Source organism: Podarcis gaigeae, assembly GCF_964106915.1.
Source record: "Podarcis gaigeae genome assembly, chromosome: 12".
Taxonomy (NCBI): Eukaryota; Metazoa; Chordata; class Lepidosauria; order Squamata; family Lacertidae; genus Podarcis; species Podarcis gaigeae.
Window position 1 is genome coordinate 11,185,766 of NC_139688.1, and position 15,780 is coordinate 11,201,545.

Sequence of the window (15,780 nt, forward strand, 5' to 3'; positions counted from 1 at the left end):
ATGACTAACTAAACTTCATGGGTTAACCTTTGATTTCTCATTCAAATATGCTGGAACTCAGGCAGTGCAAGTAGACTTTGCTTCCAGGTACAATTGCTGAAGCCTGTGCTAAGGGGCTGAATTTCTCCAGTTTGCCAAAGGATTTTATCAGAACTGTGAGATGTAGTGCCACATCATAAAAACCAAGGGAAAAGGAAGAGGGGGAATCATTGTAAATTTGAAACTCAACAGTTCTAGAAAGACCTACATTCCACAGCTCAGCTGCAAAAAGGCAAAAGGTGAAATCCATTGGCAAGTTTTCCTAAGCAAGCCACATTTATGTGCACTGTAGCTCCTATTCATTTAAGAATATTCTAAGAGTCTGGCTGCTAGATTAGGCCAAAGTCCATGGGCATAGCCGGGGATGGGGGCACCTGCCCCCCCAAAAAAATCCATCAATTCAAAATCAGTACAAATCTGAAGTTCTGCCCCCCAAACAAAAGATTGCCCCCCAAAAAAAAACCTACCCCCAAAAAAATCCTGGCTACGCCCATCCTGTTCTCACAGTGGCCAACCTGTTGCCGCAATGGGAAGTCCAAAAGCACCTGAGTGCAACAACGCTCTCCCCACCTGATTCCCAGCACTTCAGCAAGAGAACGTGCAAAGTATGAATGTATCAAGCACACGTTTGCAAAAATCTCTGTGCCTGGGCTGGCTGTAACTTCCTGCTTCAAGGGTACACTCAGCCTTGCCTCTATGTAAGGTGTGAAAAGTCGCTCAGATCCAGAATTTAAAGCAAACATGACTTTATTTGATGTTGTTGTGCATACTTGCAGAGGGGCGGTTGCATGCTGGCAAATCTTAACACTCGCCAACACTTAAAATCTTCAGTCATTATTATTATTCCATGCCTTCATCCCATCCCAGGGTGGTTTACCATATAAAACCAGTCATCCTCACATGCTGGTTTGGTTGTAAGCATAGCTGTCAACTTTTCCCTTTTCTTGCGAGGAATCCTATTCGGAATAAGGGAATTTCCCTTTTAAAAAGGGAAACGTTGACAGCTATGGTTGTAAGACGCTCTAGGCTGCCTAGGGCAAAACAAAGTGACATAATACTAATACTAATACTAATACTAATACTAATACTAATACTAATACTAATACTAATACTAATACTAATACTAATACTGCTGCCTGCTTGGCTCTATACCAGGGTTTCCCAAACTTGGACCTCCATCTGCTTTCGGACTACAATTCCCATCATTCCTGACCGCTGGTCCTGCCAGCTAGGCATCATGGGAGTTGTAGTCCAAAAGCCGCTGGAGACCCCCGTTTGCGAAACACTGACCTAGAGGCGGGGAACGAACCATCGCCTCTGCCCATCCCATCAGAGAGGCTCCCGGGGCCTTCCTCTGTGCCCGAGTCCTGCGATAACGAAAGGGGATTTCCTCAGAGCATGTGCAGAGCGCCTGCTTCCTTTCTCCCTCCCCCGCCCCCCTCATGACTCGAACCAGGCCCCCGAGGTGGGGCTGGAGAGGGGACCGAGCGCTGGGCGAGAGGAAACTTTTCCCGCGCCGCCGTCCCTGAGGCGACTCAGGAACGCGAAGCGAGGGAGGGCGGAGGGGGAGGCTCGGCCTTCTCCGCGGCCGAAGCCTCCGGCTCCGCCTCCTCCGCCGCGTCCATTTTATTTATTTATTTATTTTGCCACGGGTACCTGCTGGGTGCTGAAGTCCCATCCCAAGTAGCTGGGCTCGGCAGGAGCAGCCATGGCGGCCTGAGGCGAGTGGGCCTCGCCGTCGTCTTCGCTTGGCGGGAAGCAGGCCCGGCGCCCGCTTTTTTTGCCTCAGCGCCGCCTCACAGAAACGGCTCGCCCGGCCTCTCTCCTGTGCCCAAGCGCCGGGCCCTGGTAGTTATTAACCCGCCCGCCCTGCGGCCCCTTCGGGGGCGGTGAAGCAGGACCCGCCTCTCGCTCGCTCGCTCGCCCGCCCAGACCCGGGGGTCGAAGCGGCGTTTTGGTGGCCTGGTTGCCCGGTATGAGCGGCCTCTTCTCGGGGGCTGTTTACCTCAGGTTTCTCGGCACTTCAGTCCCCACACTTCTTAATATACAAATCACACAGCAAATGAATGGTGTCGGTCAGGGCACTTAAGAGGAAATTATTATTATTATTATTATTATTATTATTATTATTATTATTATTATTATTATTATTTATACCCCGCCCTCCCCAGCCAAGACCGGGAAATTAGATTAAACTATGGTCTTGTTCAGATTAACAGTAAAACAGTTAGTTTGGAAAGGAAAGGAAAGGGGAAAACGCAAGGTTAAAAACAAAAGCCTAGCATATCACAAGAGGCTGACCCAAAAAAGGGGGCTGGTGGCTGGCAATGGCTTGGCTGCTGGAATTCAGATTCAAATGAAGGGATTTCCATCCTCAAAAATAATGGATCTTGGTTGTTGTGTAACCAGCAAAACTTTGGCCTCAGTTTCAATATATCAGTATGCTGCCATGCCTCACTCATAATGGCTAACTGACGACAAGGATTTTTTTATTTAAAAAATAACAATTTGTGTTTAAAATGGCAGATGGAAACCAAGCTAGTCATTTCAAAAGAATTTAAGACTTATTTGTTAAAAAAAAAATTAAATGAACCAACTTTAATTTTTTTAATGTACAGTAGAATAAATCAAATTACATTGAAAGAGTAAGATTTTCTTACTCGAACAGTATTCGAAGTATGGTCACACCAAAGATTTTCACAACACCATTATACAGAACTGGCAGTTTTGTTGTAAGCCAAAAATAGCTTATCTCCTGAGTTTAAGCCAATAAAAACTCAGAAATGTGAGGAGTTAGGAGCCCAACATTGTTTATTGCAAAGCAATAGGTTACAGTCGGATCGTTCTGCAAAACTGCAACCATGCCCGGTGGTTCAGGCAGTGGTATTTATAAAGTTTCAAACAAAGCATTTCAATTTTCACCAATCGTACATCATTTACCTTATTTCATGTTTAATACACATGCGCAATAAGCACTGGCAATTTTGCTGATTCAGTGTTGCTGATTCACCGTGTTTTGTTACATTGTGTTACTATGCATGTTGGAAACCTGTGTTACATGTAGCAATTTGCACCATATAGCAATTTATGTTCTAGCTTTCAACTTTATATTTGTGATTCACATATTGGCTGTATTTCTGCCCCAAATGGGGGCAGCTACTTGCAATTTCACAAAGCAACAGGTTACCATAACTTCTCTATTAGAAATGCACTCAAGGATTTCCAGGGGTCCACATTATCACATTTATTGTGGCCCTTTCAGTCCCTTTCCTAATGATTTCTAGCAAGGACTTCACAGTTGCCTCCTACTGCATCAACATATTAATTGAGATATTCCCCACAAACTCAATATCTCTTTCCTGGTCAGTTACCAACAGGCCTAAGCCAGGTTTTGAGGCCCTCTTAGCAATTTAAAAAAAAAGACAAATGCATGGAAAGAGAAAAAGGTGCCCCCCACAAAAGAAAATTGAGTCATTTGTTTCTGTAATCAGCTGGTCTACGAGCACATTGGTCATGGTCTAATCTTGTAGCATCATTTCTATTAATATTGGTGAAAGTTTTTAACTCTAATATGAAAAAGGTTATTTGGTAAAAAAGTATTTTACCAAATACCTGCAGATCTAAGGAGAGAGTGTGGGTCATGTTTTGGTTTGATGCACATAAAAACAAGTTGCAAAACTTATTGAATGGCCCCAAATTAACAAGCATCTAAATCTGAGCCACTCTTTGAACCTGAGGCCCAAGCCAAATGGCAGTATGCATGCATGGCATGCAGAAAATAAACAAGAACAGCTTTTCCTCCTAACACTGAGCAGCTGGGCCAGACTGAGAATAGCATAGTGAAAAGGTACCCAACAATGGATGTGTGAAGCCTGCTTGACAATTGTTTTGCTGTAGAAGTATTGCACTAAGTCTTGTAGGACAGGCAGAAAGCTAACACCCCCAAAGTTTGACCGCAGTGTCCTCCGGCTTAAAGAAAATAACTCAGCAGTTTTCTACTGTGAACATACCTAAAGCTAGCAATAGAGTAACAGTAGATTAAGTAGGTCTTTTCATTTTGCACGTGAGCGTTATCAAACTCTGCTTGAAAATTAATGTTGACGTTGATTAGAAGCTACCCAATAAAAAGCCAGGCCTTTTTGCTTTGCTCTTCAATGGGCCATAATACAAAACAGCAGTTTCATATTCAGTACTTTTTTTACTTAAATACCTGAATTAACACCTAATAAATTATTTTAATTTTATAGACAAAAGTTGACCACCTTTGCTGAACTCAGAGCCAACCCTACTATTAGGCAGAGTGGAGGATCACTGGTGATGAAGTAAGATTCAGCTGGCATACTGCTTGGTTTCTGTAAGTGGAATGAGGGGAGATTTGCCTCAGGCAGCAAAATGTCTTGGGGAAGCCATGGCTGTGCCCTGTTTAAATGTGCCATCCTTTGCTTTCCTGTTCCTAAAGATAGCATAGTCAGGGCTGGGTAACAATGACACACAGGCTGCATATACATTCCCCCCAAAAAATAATTATGGACACTGTAGTTTGTTAAGCAATGCTAGGAATTGTAACTCAATAAGTGGTGAGCTACATTGCCCAGAACCTTTGAGGGCGGAAATGTGCTTCAAATGTGTTTTAAAGATATCTGTACACAGTCACAGTCCAAAATAATATTAATATTAACAAAAGCAAGTATTACCCCTATGGAAGTTATCCAGAGCGTACATCTCTCTTTTGTACTGTTCACACATTTCAGAACAGGAGTGCATATTGCTGACTCCCATGCACCTTCACAGAGGTTCACATTCAGTAAAGGCACACAGGGATATCAAAGTTTCTGCTGGTTTTGCCTTCTACAATACAAATAGTCTTTAGTGGACAGGGGCACCTTGGAGAGGGAATGAGCAGGACCAGCTGCTGTATTGTTAAAAGAAACAGTTTGGGATAGGGAAAGTGTTCCACTTTAAGGACTATCCAGAAATGTTCCTTCTTCATTTGAATTATTTTATTGCAGCCACTCTGTACATTCAGAAGGACTATTTGGCAGAACCTCCCCTGGACTGTTCCATGTTTTGCACAGTCCTCACAGTGATCTACACTGAAGTTAAGTAGCGTTAAAGAATAAAATGTATTTGTTAAACTGTGAATATACTATTTATGTCGCCAAGATCCAAAAATGAAATGTCAGGCTTAAGGTCAAAACGACCACCTGGAATTACATAATTCTACACAGTGCTTTTTTTCTGGGAGCACTCAAGGATAGGCAGTACCGGCGGCACCCTCCCAAGTGTTAAAAGTGTGCACTTACTGAATAACGCAGATGGAGACTCTTTACAGTTCATCAAAATCAGCTTGTGAGATACTACTCAGATTAGACTTCTGATTTTTGCTGCATTCTACAAAAAGTGAAAAGGGCCCAATAGTCCTCCAGTGGCCCCAGGTAGGTATCTTCCTACAGCCTGGCTATGCCCCCACCCTCCTATCTCCTTTGGTATTACTTTCCCCTGGAGGACTTTTTTATTAACTGCTTTCAACCTAGTGTTCATTTTATTAAGCTGCCCCTCCATAGGCATCATCAATTCTTTCTGTGTTTCCATCACTCTGGAGCACATTGATCTGTCAGGACCTCTGAATATATAAACCCTTAACAGTCCAGGATCACAATACCTCAATGAATGTCTCTCCTCATATAGAAACACCCAGACCCTGCAATCCTCATTTGAAGCCCTTCTTTGTGTGTAATATGAGGTTGAATGCAGGTGTAATGCAGGGATGACTCAATTAATTATGACCAACAAATGAGAAGTAGCTGAACTTCTGCTCACTCTTTATTCCACATAGCTTTTACTAGACTTACTCAGTGTTGAGGTGGAAATGTAATGACAAAAGTTCCAAAGATGCAGCTGAGTGTTTTGTTCCCATCATTTGTGGGTAACTGTTGAGCTGAACATTTGGTTTCAGTTTTCAACACTGGGCTATGTCTAATATTTATTTAAAATATCACAACAAAGAAGGGGACACCTAGAAATATGATACATGTCTTGAGTTCCGGTTACCGGCTATTTTAAAATATTTATTTTAAAAGTTAAGGGTATGGGAGAAGTAATTAAATGAAAGAGGATCACTTCTCACTAAGGAGGAGTGCACCTGCATATTGTTTTTTTGGATAACACTCAAGAGATAACAGTGGATTCGATTCATGCACCTAATGTGGAACAATTATTTTTCCTGTGGAACATTTTAAAAAAACCCAACAACAACAAATTTTTGCTAAAGGGGATATAATTACAGGGGAGTTTCATCTAAAGACTTAATTCCATAGCCATACTCAACAGAAGAAGAAAACAGATGAGAGTAGAAAACAGATGGATGCGTCATTCTATGGAATATTGATAGGGTGAAATTGGTACAAATCAGAAATCAATACCTCACAACAGAAATGTACAGTACTTGTGGACAATCGAGAAGCTGCGTATTACAATTTCCAATTCTATGCAACTCTATGCCCTTTACATTTTTTTTATCTTAATATCTAGGAATAGGAGATGAATAAAATAATAATAGTTGGGGTGGGAGCAGCAGCAAAACAGTTATCACAGAGTTTACCACAATAATAATCAAATCTTATAAAATAAATATGGGGAAATTATATATCATCACAGCGAAAGTGACATGCTGCCAACATATAACTGTGTCGCTTTAAAATTAAAATTGCTACATCAACCAGCATCTTTTAGCCTTTTGTGTGCATTTGGCTGTGTTAAATGAGGTTTTGTATTTCACTGTGGGTTTTGGCAAGGCTTCATATGTTTGGACTTAAGTCAACACCGGTTCCAGCTGAACAGTTCCTGTCATTAACTTTGCTTTCAGAGGTTCAGGACACACTGGATGTATTTGAAGCAAAGTTGATATTTCAGTTGATTGAAATCAGCAGCTCTGCACCAGGTACTGAAGGGAATCCAAGCAATGCAAGAAAGCCATTGCCTGGCTCGTGAGTGACTATTTCAGATGTTACCAACACCCTTTGCCTTTTGGCAAGCACAATGAAGGAAACGCTCTGCTTTTGCCTGATTTTGTCTTTCTTATGGGAACAGATGGTGAAGGCTTATAAATATATGGGTGGTATTTTCTTAGTGACTCATCTATCAAAGCAACGAGCCTCAGACTGTTCCGGGCAGCCAACCAAGATGGACGTAAGCATGCTTGAAGAGCAATACGACTGTCTAAAACAGAAGCAAAAACTGCAGACACACATTATTGTGTTTAAAACAGGTAAGTTTTAGACTTGGCTAAAACTTTATAAACCAGGGGTCCACAAAAAAGCCTTGAAAATGTTCATTAATTTTTACAATTGCACTAAGCTTATGCTCACATTTGAAAAGTTAAGTACAATGCCTTCATAAGAAATAGATCCGAGGTACCTTACAGATTAACAGATGTATTGCGGCATACACTATACAGTCTGCTAATCTTTAAGGTGCCATAAGACTCTTACTGTGTTTGCTGTAACAGATGGACAGCCCAGTCCTATGCATGTTTACTCAGAAGCAAGCCCCACATTGTTAAATGAGACTTGCTTCCTGGTAAGCTTGCCTAGTTTACAGCCTTATTCATCTACTCCCTATGGGAATTGTTTTCACATTGTTATGCACAGTCATAATAGTTAGCAAAGCCAAACATTAACACTTCTTTCATGTTTGTGGGGGGAAGAATATATTTTAGATAAATGTGCTCTGTGATATACTTATTAAATGTGGGTCTTGTCATAGTACAAATTTCAGCTTCAGTCCACAAAGAAAGCCACAGCTGGGTATTATCAGCTAAAATGCTAGAAAATAGTGAGCAAACTTTTATGCTCTCCAGAACTCTTGTTCAGGTAGGATGTTTAGCAAAAAAAATGACAAAAGAGGAAAAGGGGCAAGGTGGGGGGAAGTTGAACATGATGAAGAAGCCCCACTCTGAAACTGGTAAGTAAATTAGTCGGTATTAAGAGCAAAATACATTTCAGGTTGTACCAAGAGTTATTGGGAGAAAGAAACACCAATGGCTGTTCCCCCAGTTTCTTTAAACTATAGAAGGCAGTTATTACTCTGATATGTCTCTAGTACTGAACATAAGAGATAATCTCACTGATACAGCAGGAGTGACTAACTTCTCTGGATTAGAGCTGTTTTGTATAGAGAATTGTTGTGTTAGTCCCAGAAAGTGAGAAAAGCAATGTAAGTAATTTCTTATGTTTTGTTAAATTAACTGATTCAGGTAAAATAATGGCAAAAAAAAGATGCTGATGTGGAAAAAAGTTTGGTAAGGATAATTTGAAACACAACTTGAGGGTAAACTCTTTTCAGGCTTACCTCCAAAGAAACATGGAAAATGGGATTAAACTTATTTTCGACCAACAGTGTTTGATCCAGTACAAAGTCACTAGGGGTTGTCTTGGGCAAGATAAAGTGACTAACAAATTTTATAAAAATTTAGTTTGCTTGCATGATGTTTCTTAGAACAAAATGTTAATTATATCGGATAGCATCTACATAAATGCTATCCATTCTTATCTACACAACACACAATACAACAGTATGTAACCATTTTAGGTTGCAATCTAGTGCATATGTTTTTGAGAGTTAGTCCTCTTAATGCAACAGGAACTTCTGAGTAAACATGCGTAGGGAGCATATAATTACTTTAAGAACCTAGCAGCCTGCTAAGATTCACCTTGAAATTTTACTGAATGTTACTGTGAAAGGCAATCATGTGAAAACAGTACACGTAGCTTTGCCAGGTCCTAGGTGGTAATATGTAACTAGGAGAAAACATGTTGCTCTGGATTACTGGTTATCAAATAATGTCACCGTGAACCTTCCTAACCAATTTGTTCTGGCCTCCTAGAATATAATGTTGGACAATTCCTTAGCCAAAGGAGAGAACGTCTCTTTGCAGGTCCTTCTACAGTATAATGTAAACATGCAGGTGAAAACCAGTTGCTTGGCAGGGAATGGGAAATGATGAGAAGCTAATCTGTGAGATTTTAGCCTTTCTGAAAGAACTTAACGGGTACAGGAGTGGCAATGGTGGCAACACAGAAAGGTAGGTCTTCACCAGCCACATTGCCAACTGACTTGCAGACCACTCAGCTATCTATAGTGCCTTGCCAGGTTGTCATTGCAGTTGCATCAGAAAAGTAGCAAAGTAAGTTTTTAACAAGAGGATAACAGGAAACACTGGAATGCATGATTTTGCATCACAATCATCTGGATTATCTAGGAAGGCCTGAATGAACCTATCTGTCAGCTGCAGAAAAAAATAGCTAGTGTGTGGAAGAGCCCTCACTAATGACAAAATTTGGGAATTCCTCTTTATTGGCAGGTGTATGAATCCCTCAATGAAGAGCATAAGACATATTAAATCAGTTGTGCCCATTCATCTACTCCCTCTTTCTTTTTTTAAAGCAGGTAATTCACTTTTCCAGCTTCTTCCTATTCCCCAACATGTCCCTATCAGGAAAAAAAAGGTCAGAAAATCTGTATTTTGATCAGGATTCTCATCAAAGGCAAAGGGGAGGACCTTGCAAAAAAACCAAAACCAAACATTTTGTTGCACTGAGAAGATGGTGCTCCACTCACATTTTTGAAAGTGTAACAATAGCCTATTTGGGTACAATGTGGTTATTGTACGCTGTGGCAGTTCTCCACCTTCCAATGGGATGATGTGTTCACTCCCTTTGGAATTGGTCCCAGAAAATAAGATAGGCTTACCAAAATGTTCAGATTTATGTTGGCAAAAGATTGTGAAAAGGGTTTAAAAAAAAATAAAAAGAAGCACAAACAGAATAATTGATCTGAGGCATTTTTATGTGGGAACAATGTTTCTACTTGAGAATTTAGCAATAATAAAAATTGCAAGGTAAATAGTTTTGTGTATGTGCACCTTTCCTGCTCTTCCCTGTCCACCAAGATGTGAAAGTGGCAAAATTAGTCATAACATAAGATCACTATAAACAGGAGACAGCAATCTGATGCCTCCTATGGTGGCTGTGAAAGACCTCAATAAATGTACAGTGGTACCTCGGGTTAAGTACTTAATTCATTCTGGAGGTCTGTTCTTAACCTGAAACTGATCTTAACCTGAAGCACCACTTTAGCTAATGGGGCCTCTTGCTGCTGCCACACCGCTGGAGCACAATTTCTGTTCTCAACCTGAAGCAAAGTTCTTAACCCGAGGTACTATTTCTGGGTTAGCGGAGTCTGTAACCTGAAGCGTATGTAACCTGAAGTGCATGTAACCCGAGATATCAGGATTGAACATCTGTCCTCCCATCTGTTCAGAACAGAGGAGAAATCTCTCCTTCTAGATGTGGCAGCCATTTTGTGTTATGCCATGTCGCCGTGGCAGCCATTTTGTGGCATGCACACTGGACCCCCAAAGTTGGTGAATCCTTCTATAAAACTTACTGTAGTTAAGTGTTTTGCAAAAAAAAAAATGTTGTTTGTCCAATTAAAATGGCACGGATTTTCTGGACTGTACTCCTTGCCACCACACAAATTTTCTATGGTATCCTTGATAAGTCACCTTGTTTCCATTCACTACTTAAGAGTTCTAGGAGGAAATATGAATACATATTGTTTGACCTAGATGAGGGGTGGGTTCAGCGGTCCAGCAGGCCAGATATCTATCTACCCCCTTATACCATAGGCCACCTTTGAGAAGTGAGGTGAGGGTTTCTGATGGCACGATCACATCAAAGTTGACTCATGTGAGTGGGATTTGTTTTACCAGGAGGTTCCTTGCAGGAAGTGACACGTGTGGCACTGTGGTATAAACCACTGAGCCTTGGGCTTGCCGATCGGAAGGTTGGTGGATCGAATCCCCATGACAGAGTGAGCTCCCGTTGTTGGTCCAAGCTCCTGCCAACCTAGCAGTTCGAAAGCACGTCAAAGTGCAAGTAGATAAATAGGTACCACTCCAGCAGGAAGGTAAACGGCATTTCCGTGCACTGCTCTGGTTTCACCACATGACTCAGAAAAACTCTGCAGACAAACGTCGGCTACCTCAGCCAGTAAAGCGAGATGACCACCGCAACCCCAGAGTCGTTCGCAACTGGACTTAACTGTCAGGGGTCCTTTACCTTTACCTTCTTGCAGGAAACAGGCTGGTAAAGGAGCATGCAGCAGCTCTATTTGAATGGCAATGTCCATCAATGAGAGGGACTAAAATGGTGGGGGGGAAGGACCTCGATCCCTAGGTGTTGGCTCCTGTGTCTATTGATGAGGGCTCTAGTTTTCTACTTACCAGTTGATGAGTAAGAGTCAAATCCTGCTGCTTCAATGGCACACCAGTTCCCCATGGGGAACTGATGGGCACAGCAACACAGAAGTGAATTCCACCCCAGCCATTGGCCGACATCACCCAGTGACTCTGGCTGAATGAGAGGCAGATGTGGTTTGGGGAAATGGCTTTGCAGGCCAGCATTGGCCCACACAAGCAAGTAAGTTCTTCACATCTGACTTAAAGAGAAAACTAGCGGGACCTAACTTGCCCAATCTTGCATTTATTTTCTACATGTGATTCATTTGTGATTAGATTATGCTAAGGCAGCCAATCTTTCTGGGATGTGTTAAGATCGTTCATCAGATTGCAACAACAGATTTTTGTGGTTGCTGATCTGGAGTGAGGGGGAGTCTCTTGCTCCTTTCTACCTATATTTACAACAGCCCCAAATGTGAACAATCCCATCAAGTTTGTACTACTTTGCCACGTGTAATATGCAAACATATATTTTCTTCACAGGTGAGAATGAGACAGTCCCAGGGGAATCGATGGTCAGCGCTGTTTTAATTAACAAGAAAATGAGGAAAGCAAAAGCATTTAAAGAGCGTGCTCCTGTCAGAGAGGTTAGCCTTGAATTGCCCTGCAGTGAAAATATACAAGACAGTTCACCTTGGCGTATACATCTAGAGATTCACCGTCTTGCACATGGAGAACACCAGGAAGTTCCCTTGGGTGCTGTCCAAAAAAGCAATGAACAGGTTAGCGCTGACAGTGAAATACTGTCTCATAAGGAGAGAGTGATGACAAGCGAAGAATTATTAAAAGGAAGTGAACAATCTGCTGGAATACTCAGCGAACAGGAAAATTCGAGCCCTGCTGAAACGACAGACAGTTCTTATTCACATTTGACCTCAGTTACTTCACCAGCTTGGACACACACTCAAATTTCAGTCTCAAAATTGGCACCGACATCTAGTAAGCTACCCTATTACCCTTTCCCTCAGAAGAAAACTCACAAGATCTCTGAAGCTGCAAGAAGACTTGGATTGTATGTTTCACAGTGAGAGCATCTCATTAAGGAAGGAAGCCAAGTCTTGCTATGCACAGAATATCCTACACAGAAGCAGCTGCATGTTCCTTCTGGTCACATGTGCAACTGTGATCGGATTTCAACACCTGTGGTCACAGGAATTGCTGTGGCTGTAGCCATGTACAGCCCAGCTTACACAAGTGTTACCCTGAGTGGGAAAGGAAAAACTGCTCATACATAGGGGTGGGAGAGCTCAAGCTATTTTAAACGTTTGGCTAAAATATTCTTTTGCCTCCATCTCCTGTGCCAAAGGGCTTGTTCACATTTGGGTATTCTTTAGTTGTTAATCCACTCCCCGCACCTTTTGAATTAGATCAGAGTTGTCCACACATGCACATATTTGAATTTGTATCCAAAGAGCAACTTTGGTCTTCTCAGGGGGTTTTGAATTCATCCTAACTTCTCTGTTCTAAATAAAAGGGACTTTCACTCAACTCACTTCTGTGGAATGAGAGAAATGAAGGCTGTAGCCCAGGAAACAGCAGGACACAATATCTACCAACCTCAGATCTTAGTCTGGAGACTCTGAAATTCTCCTGCCTCTATCAGCCTCCACGATGTATAATGCTAACCCATGATTTGTTTTAAAAAACCAAGACTTTTCCCACAGATGGTCAAACAAACATGGCTTGTTTCTCCAAAGCTTGGTTCATTTTCCAGCTGCTCTTGCCTCGTACCCTTCCATGGGTTCAAATATGACACCATAGTTAAAGCAAGCCAAGGTTTGTCAGCCAACAACAAAGCACAACAGGAGACTGTGGTTTGCTGGCAAGAAACAAAAGTTAAACCACTGGACAGAGTTCAGGCAATCAAACAATGGTCTCTGCTTATTGGATTCAGCTGGCCCTGCAATGGGGGAGTTAACTGTGAACACTTTCTAATATTTTACCAAATACCTTTGATGTGCTTGTTAAGGAATGATTGCTTAAAAGCTATTTTGGACTACTCAGTGTTCAGACTTATTTGAAAATGCATTTTGAAGGTTCATTGTGTAGAAAATTTTTTAACCCTGCAATGGTTCATAAGTTCATGTGCCTTTACTATAATATAATAATGAAAAAGCAGCAGAACAATAATGCAGATTTGGCTCCTGTTAGAAAAAGAATGATTGACTAGCTGCACCTTTGGTTTGATCAGGTTGAAGGGTTCTTATTATGTCTTTGTTAATCTGTGATCCCTAGACCATGTAAACAAGCCCACAGTGGTTCTCTAAATGCCCTGCTAATTTTGTTCAGGTGTAGATATAACTATGAAATGCATTTTTATAAAGTGGTGATAGTGATACTATTTCTAGAAATGTCTTATTTTCATGAACTGGAATTCAGTATTAATAAGAATGATTGACATATACTGCTTTGTTAATTCTTTATTGAAACAAATTATTCCCACCCCCCTGCACTTTCTAAAATCTGGAGTTGATCCTCTTTTTTCCTGCCCTTCTCAAGATTAAATATAGTTAATATGTAAATATATACGTTTCCCATTTTCCCCACATCGTTTTCTCAGCTGCATGTCAGAAAGCACATATGCTTTTCCGCATCACTGAAATAAATTAATGACTTGTAATATGATTTTTCAATTCACGGAAATGTTGTTATTTTGTAAGAAATATAAATTGGAAGCACAGTTCTACTTTGCATCCAGACCAGTTGTTTTATTTTCATAATCTGCTCCTGAGAGTCTGTACTGATGTTTCATTTTGAAGGTTTTTTGGTTTTATGTGTATAAATTAATCTTTGATGTGTGTACACATAGGCTTCATTCATATATTACAATAATGCATTGTGACAAGACTTTGGCTTCTCATGCCAGAGGAGGGAGGCAAAGGAGAAAATCCAAGGCATGTTCTCATAACAGCAAACCATAGTTTGAAGTTACATTTGAGTGTGTCCATAGACCATAGTGGATATTTGTATTACTTTAGTAAAAATGCATGATGCATTTTTCTCCCTAGTCACTGCAAACTAGCATGGTGGTGAAAGTTCTAGTATGAACCTTTTTGGCACATTTGTGAGGGCCTTAGGAAATGGAGATATAAAGACCCACAGTCTTAAGTGGGGTGGGGGAAAAATCATTAAAATGTCAAGGATGAAAAGTTACACACAACAAAACGGAAGCCTCCTTCCCTTCTTTCCTCTTATTTTAAAAGCACTTTTTATTCTTCTATGACATGTGCAATGCCCCCTCCCATACTTCTTTGGAAACATATCCATAACCTGTTGTTCTTCGAGGGGCATTGTTGGGAGGTGGAAACCCACTCCAACCTGCATTGCCTAGGAAAAAACATGACTGAGGTGTGTCACAAAACCTTATACAAAAACATGTTGGTTGTAAGATGCTACAGAATGAAATCCATTTTCCTACAACGAAATCACGTGCTTCTGTGCCAGCCACTAAATGCACAAAGGGGGGGGGGGAGTTGACAACTCCATTATATGCAACATACATTTAAAGCACATGGCTTCTCCCAAATAATCCTGGGAGCTGTAGTTTACCCCCAAGCATCTTTAGCAAACTACATTTTGCAGGATTCTTGGGGTGGGGGAGCCATATGTTTAAAATGCACAGTATGGATGTTACCCAAAAGACTGTTGTCAAAGTCAGTCCTACATTGTGATTTCTAAATAAAGTAGTTAGGCAACACCCTTTTTAATCAACATTTTGCAAAACATGGAGCAAACTTTTGAATCCACAGACCAGAATAGATTGTGACATTTTTGCTGCTCTTAATTAAGGTGGTTTGGGGGGCTTTTTACTGTTGATTTGTGTTTTTCCTATGTGCTAACATACCTTCCTTTGCTTTTTTATACTATCTATAGACACACACAGAGAGAGAGAGAGAGAGAGAGAGAGAGATTGATTCACAAAGCTAGGCCAGGTTTCCCACTCTCCTCCTTGCCAGTTCTGCCAGCTTTGGCTATCCACCCACACCTAGGACAAAAAGGGCTCACAACCTAACAGCACAATCCTATAGGTGCCTCGCTCTCCCAATCGTGTTTACTGTGCTCACATGGGGCCTGCAGCCTAAAATGTGCTCCTTAAAAGTTTCTGCTACGGAAGCAGTAGGTAAGCACCATGACTGCAACTATTTTTTATTTTAAAAACAGGAGCCTTTCAAAAATGTGGCCCCTCCATGAGGATCCTGGTGGGCATCAACAAAAGAACAGGGCCTTTTCTGCAATGGCTCCCTTCTTGTGGAATTCCCTCTCCAGGGAAGCTAGCCTGGTGCCTTCATTACACATATTTAGGCGCCAGGAGAAAGCCTTGCCCTTCTCCCTCACCTTTCGCCAATTCAATCTATGGACTTTTAAATGTTGTGTGTTCCAGGCAGGGAGTGGTATTGTTTTTATTGTGTTACTATGTGTGCTTTTATGTTGTAAGCTTTTTA

At 41.3% G+C, this 15,780-nt stretch overlaps 2 protein-coding genes across 11 annotated transcripts in view; one reads left to right on the forward strand and one right to left on the reverse strand.

Annotated features, from left to right (window-relative positions):
- The window catches only part of XYLB (xylulokinase), a 116,672-nt gene extending 114,839 nt beyond the window's left edge, over positions 1–1,833 (reverse strand). For all 3 annotated transcript variants that reach the window (XM_083704189.1, XM_083704186.1, XM_083704188.1), the window contains exon 1: positions 1,696–1,833. In XM_083704189.1, coding sequence (XP_083560315.1) covers positions 1,696–1,749 — 54 coding nt within the window. In that variant the 5' untranslated portion in view covers positions 1,750–1,833. The remainder of the gene's footprint in view (positions 1–1,695) is intronic.
- On the forward strand, positions 1,335–14,037 carry LOC310827844 (uncharacterized protein C9orf152). 8 transcript variants are annotated; one of them, XM_083704354.1, is made up of 5 exons: positions 1,335–1,439; positions 4,287–4,393; positions 5,049–7,025; positions 7,129–7,306; positions 11,822–14,037. In XM_083704354.1, the coding sequence occupies exons 4-5, from the start codon at positions 7,129–7,131 to the stop codon at positions 12,364–12,366; spliced, it is 723 nt and encodes a 240-aa protein (XP_083560480.1). In that variant the 5' UTR covers positions 1,335–1,439; positions 4,287–4,393; positions 5,049–7,025; the 3' UTR covers positions 12,367–14,037. The 8 variants fall into 8 exon arrangements, with proteins under 8 accessions (XP_083560480.1, XP_083560479.1, XP_083560478.1 ...); XM_083704353.1 differs by having other exon boundaries at positions 1,396–1,504; XM_083704352.1 differs by lacking the exon at positions 1,335–1,439 and adding an exon at positions 1,769–1,887.
- The last annotated feature ends 1,743 nt before the right edge of the window (positions 14,038–15,780 follow it).

Coding starts and splice junctions, on each gene's coding strand:
- LOC310827844 (XM_083704349.1), top strand. CDS start 7,078: ATGAAGGAAACGCTCTGCTTTTGCCTGATTTTGTCTTTCTTATGGGAA. Junction 7,307..11,821: donor CATTATTGTGTTTAAAACAG/GTAAGTTTTAGA, acceptor TTTTCTTCACAG/GTGAGAATGAGACAGTCCCA.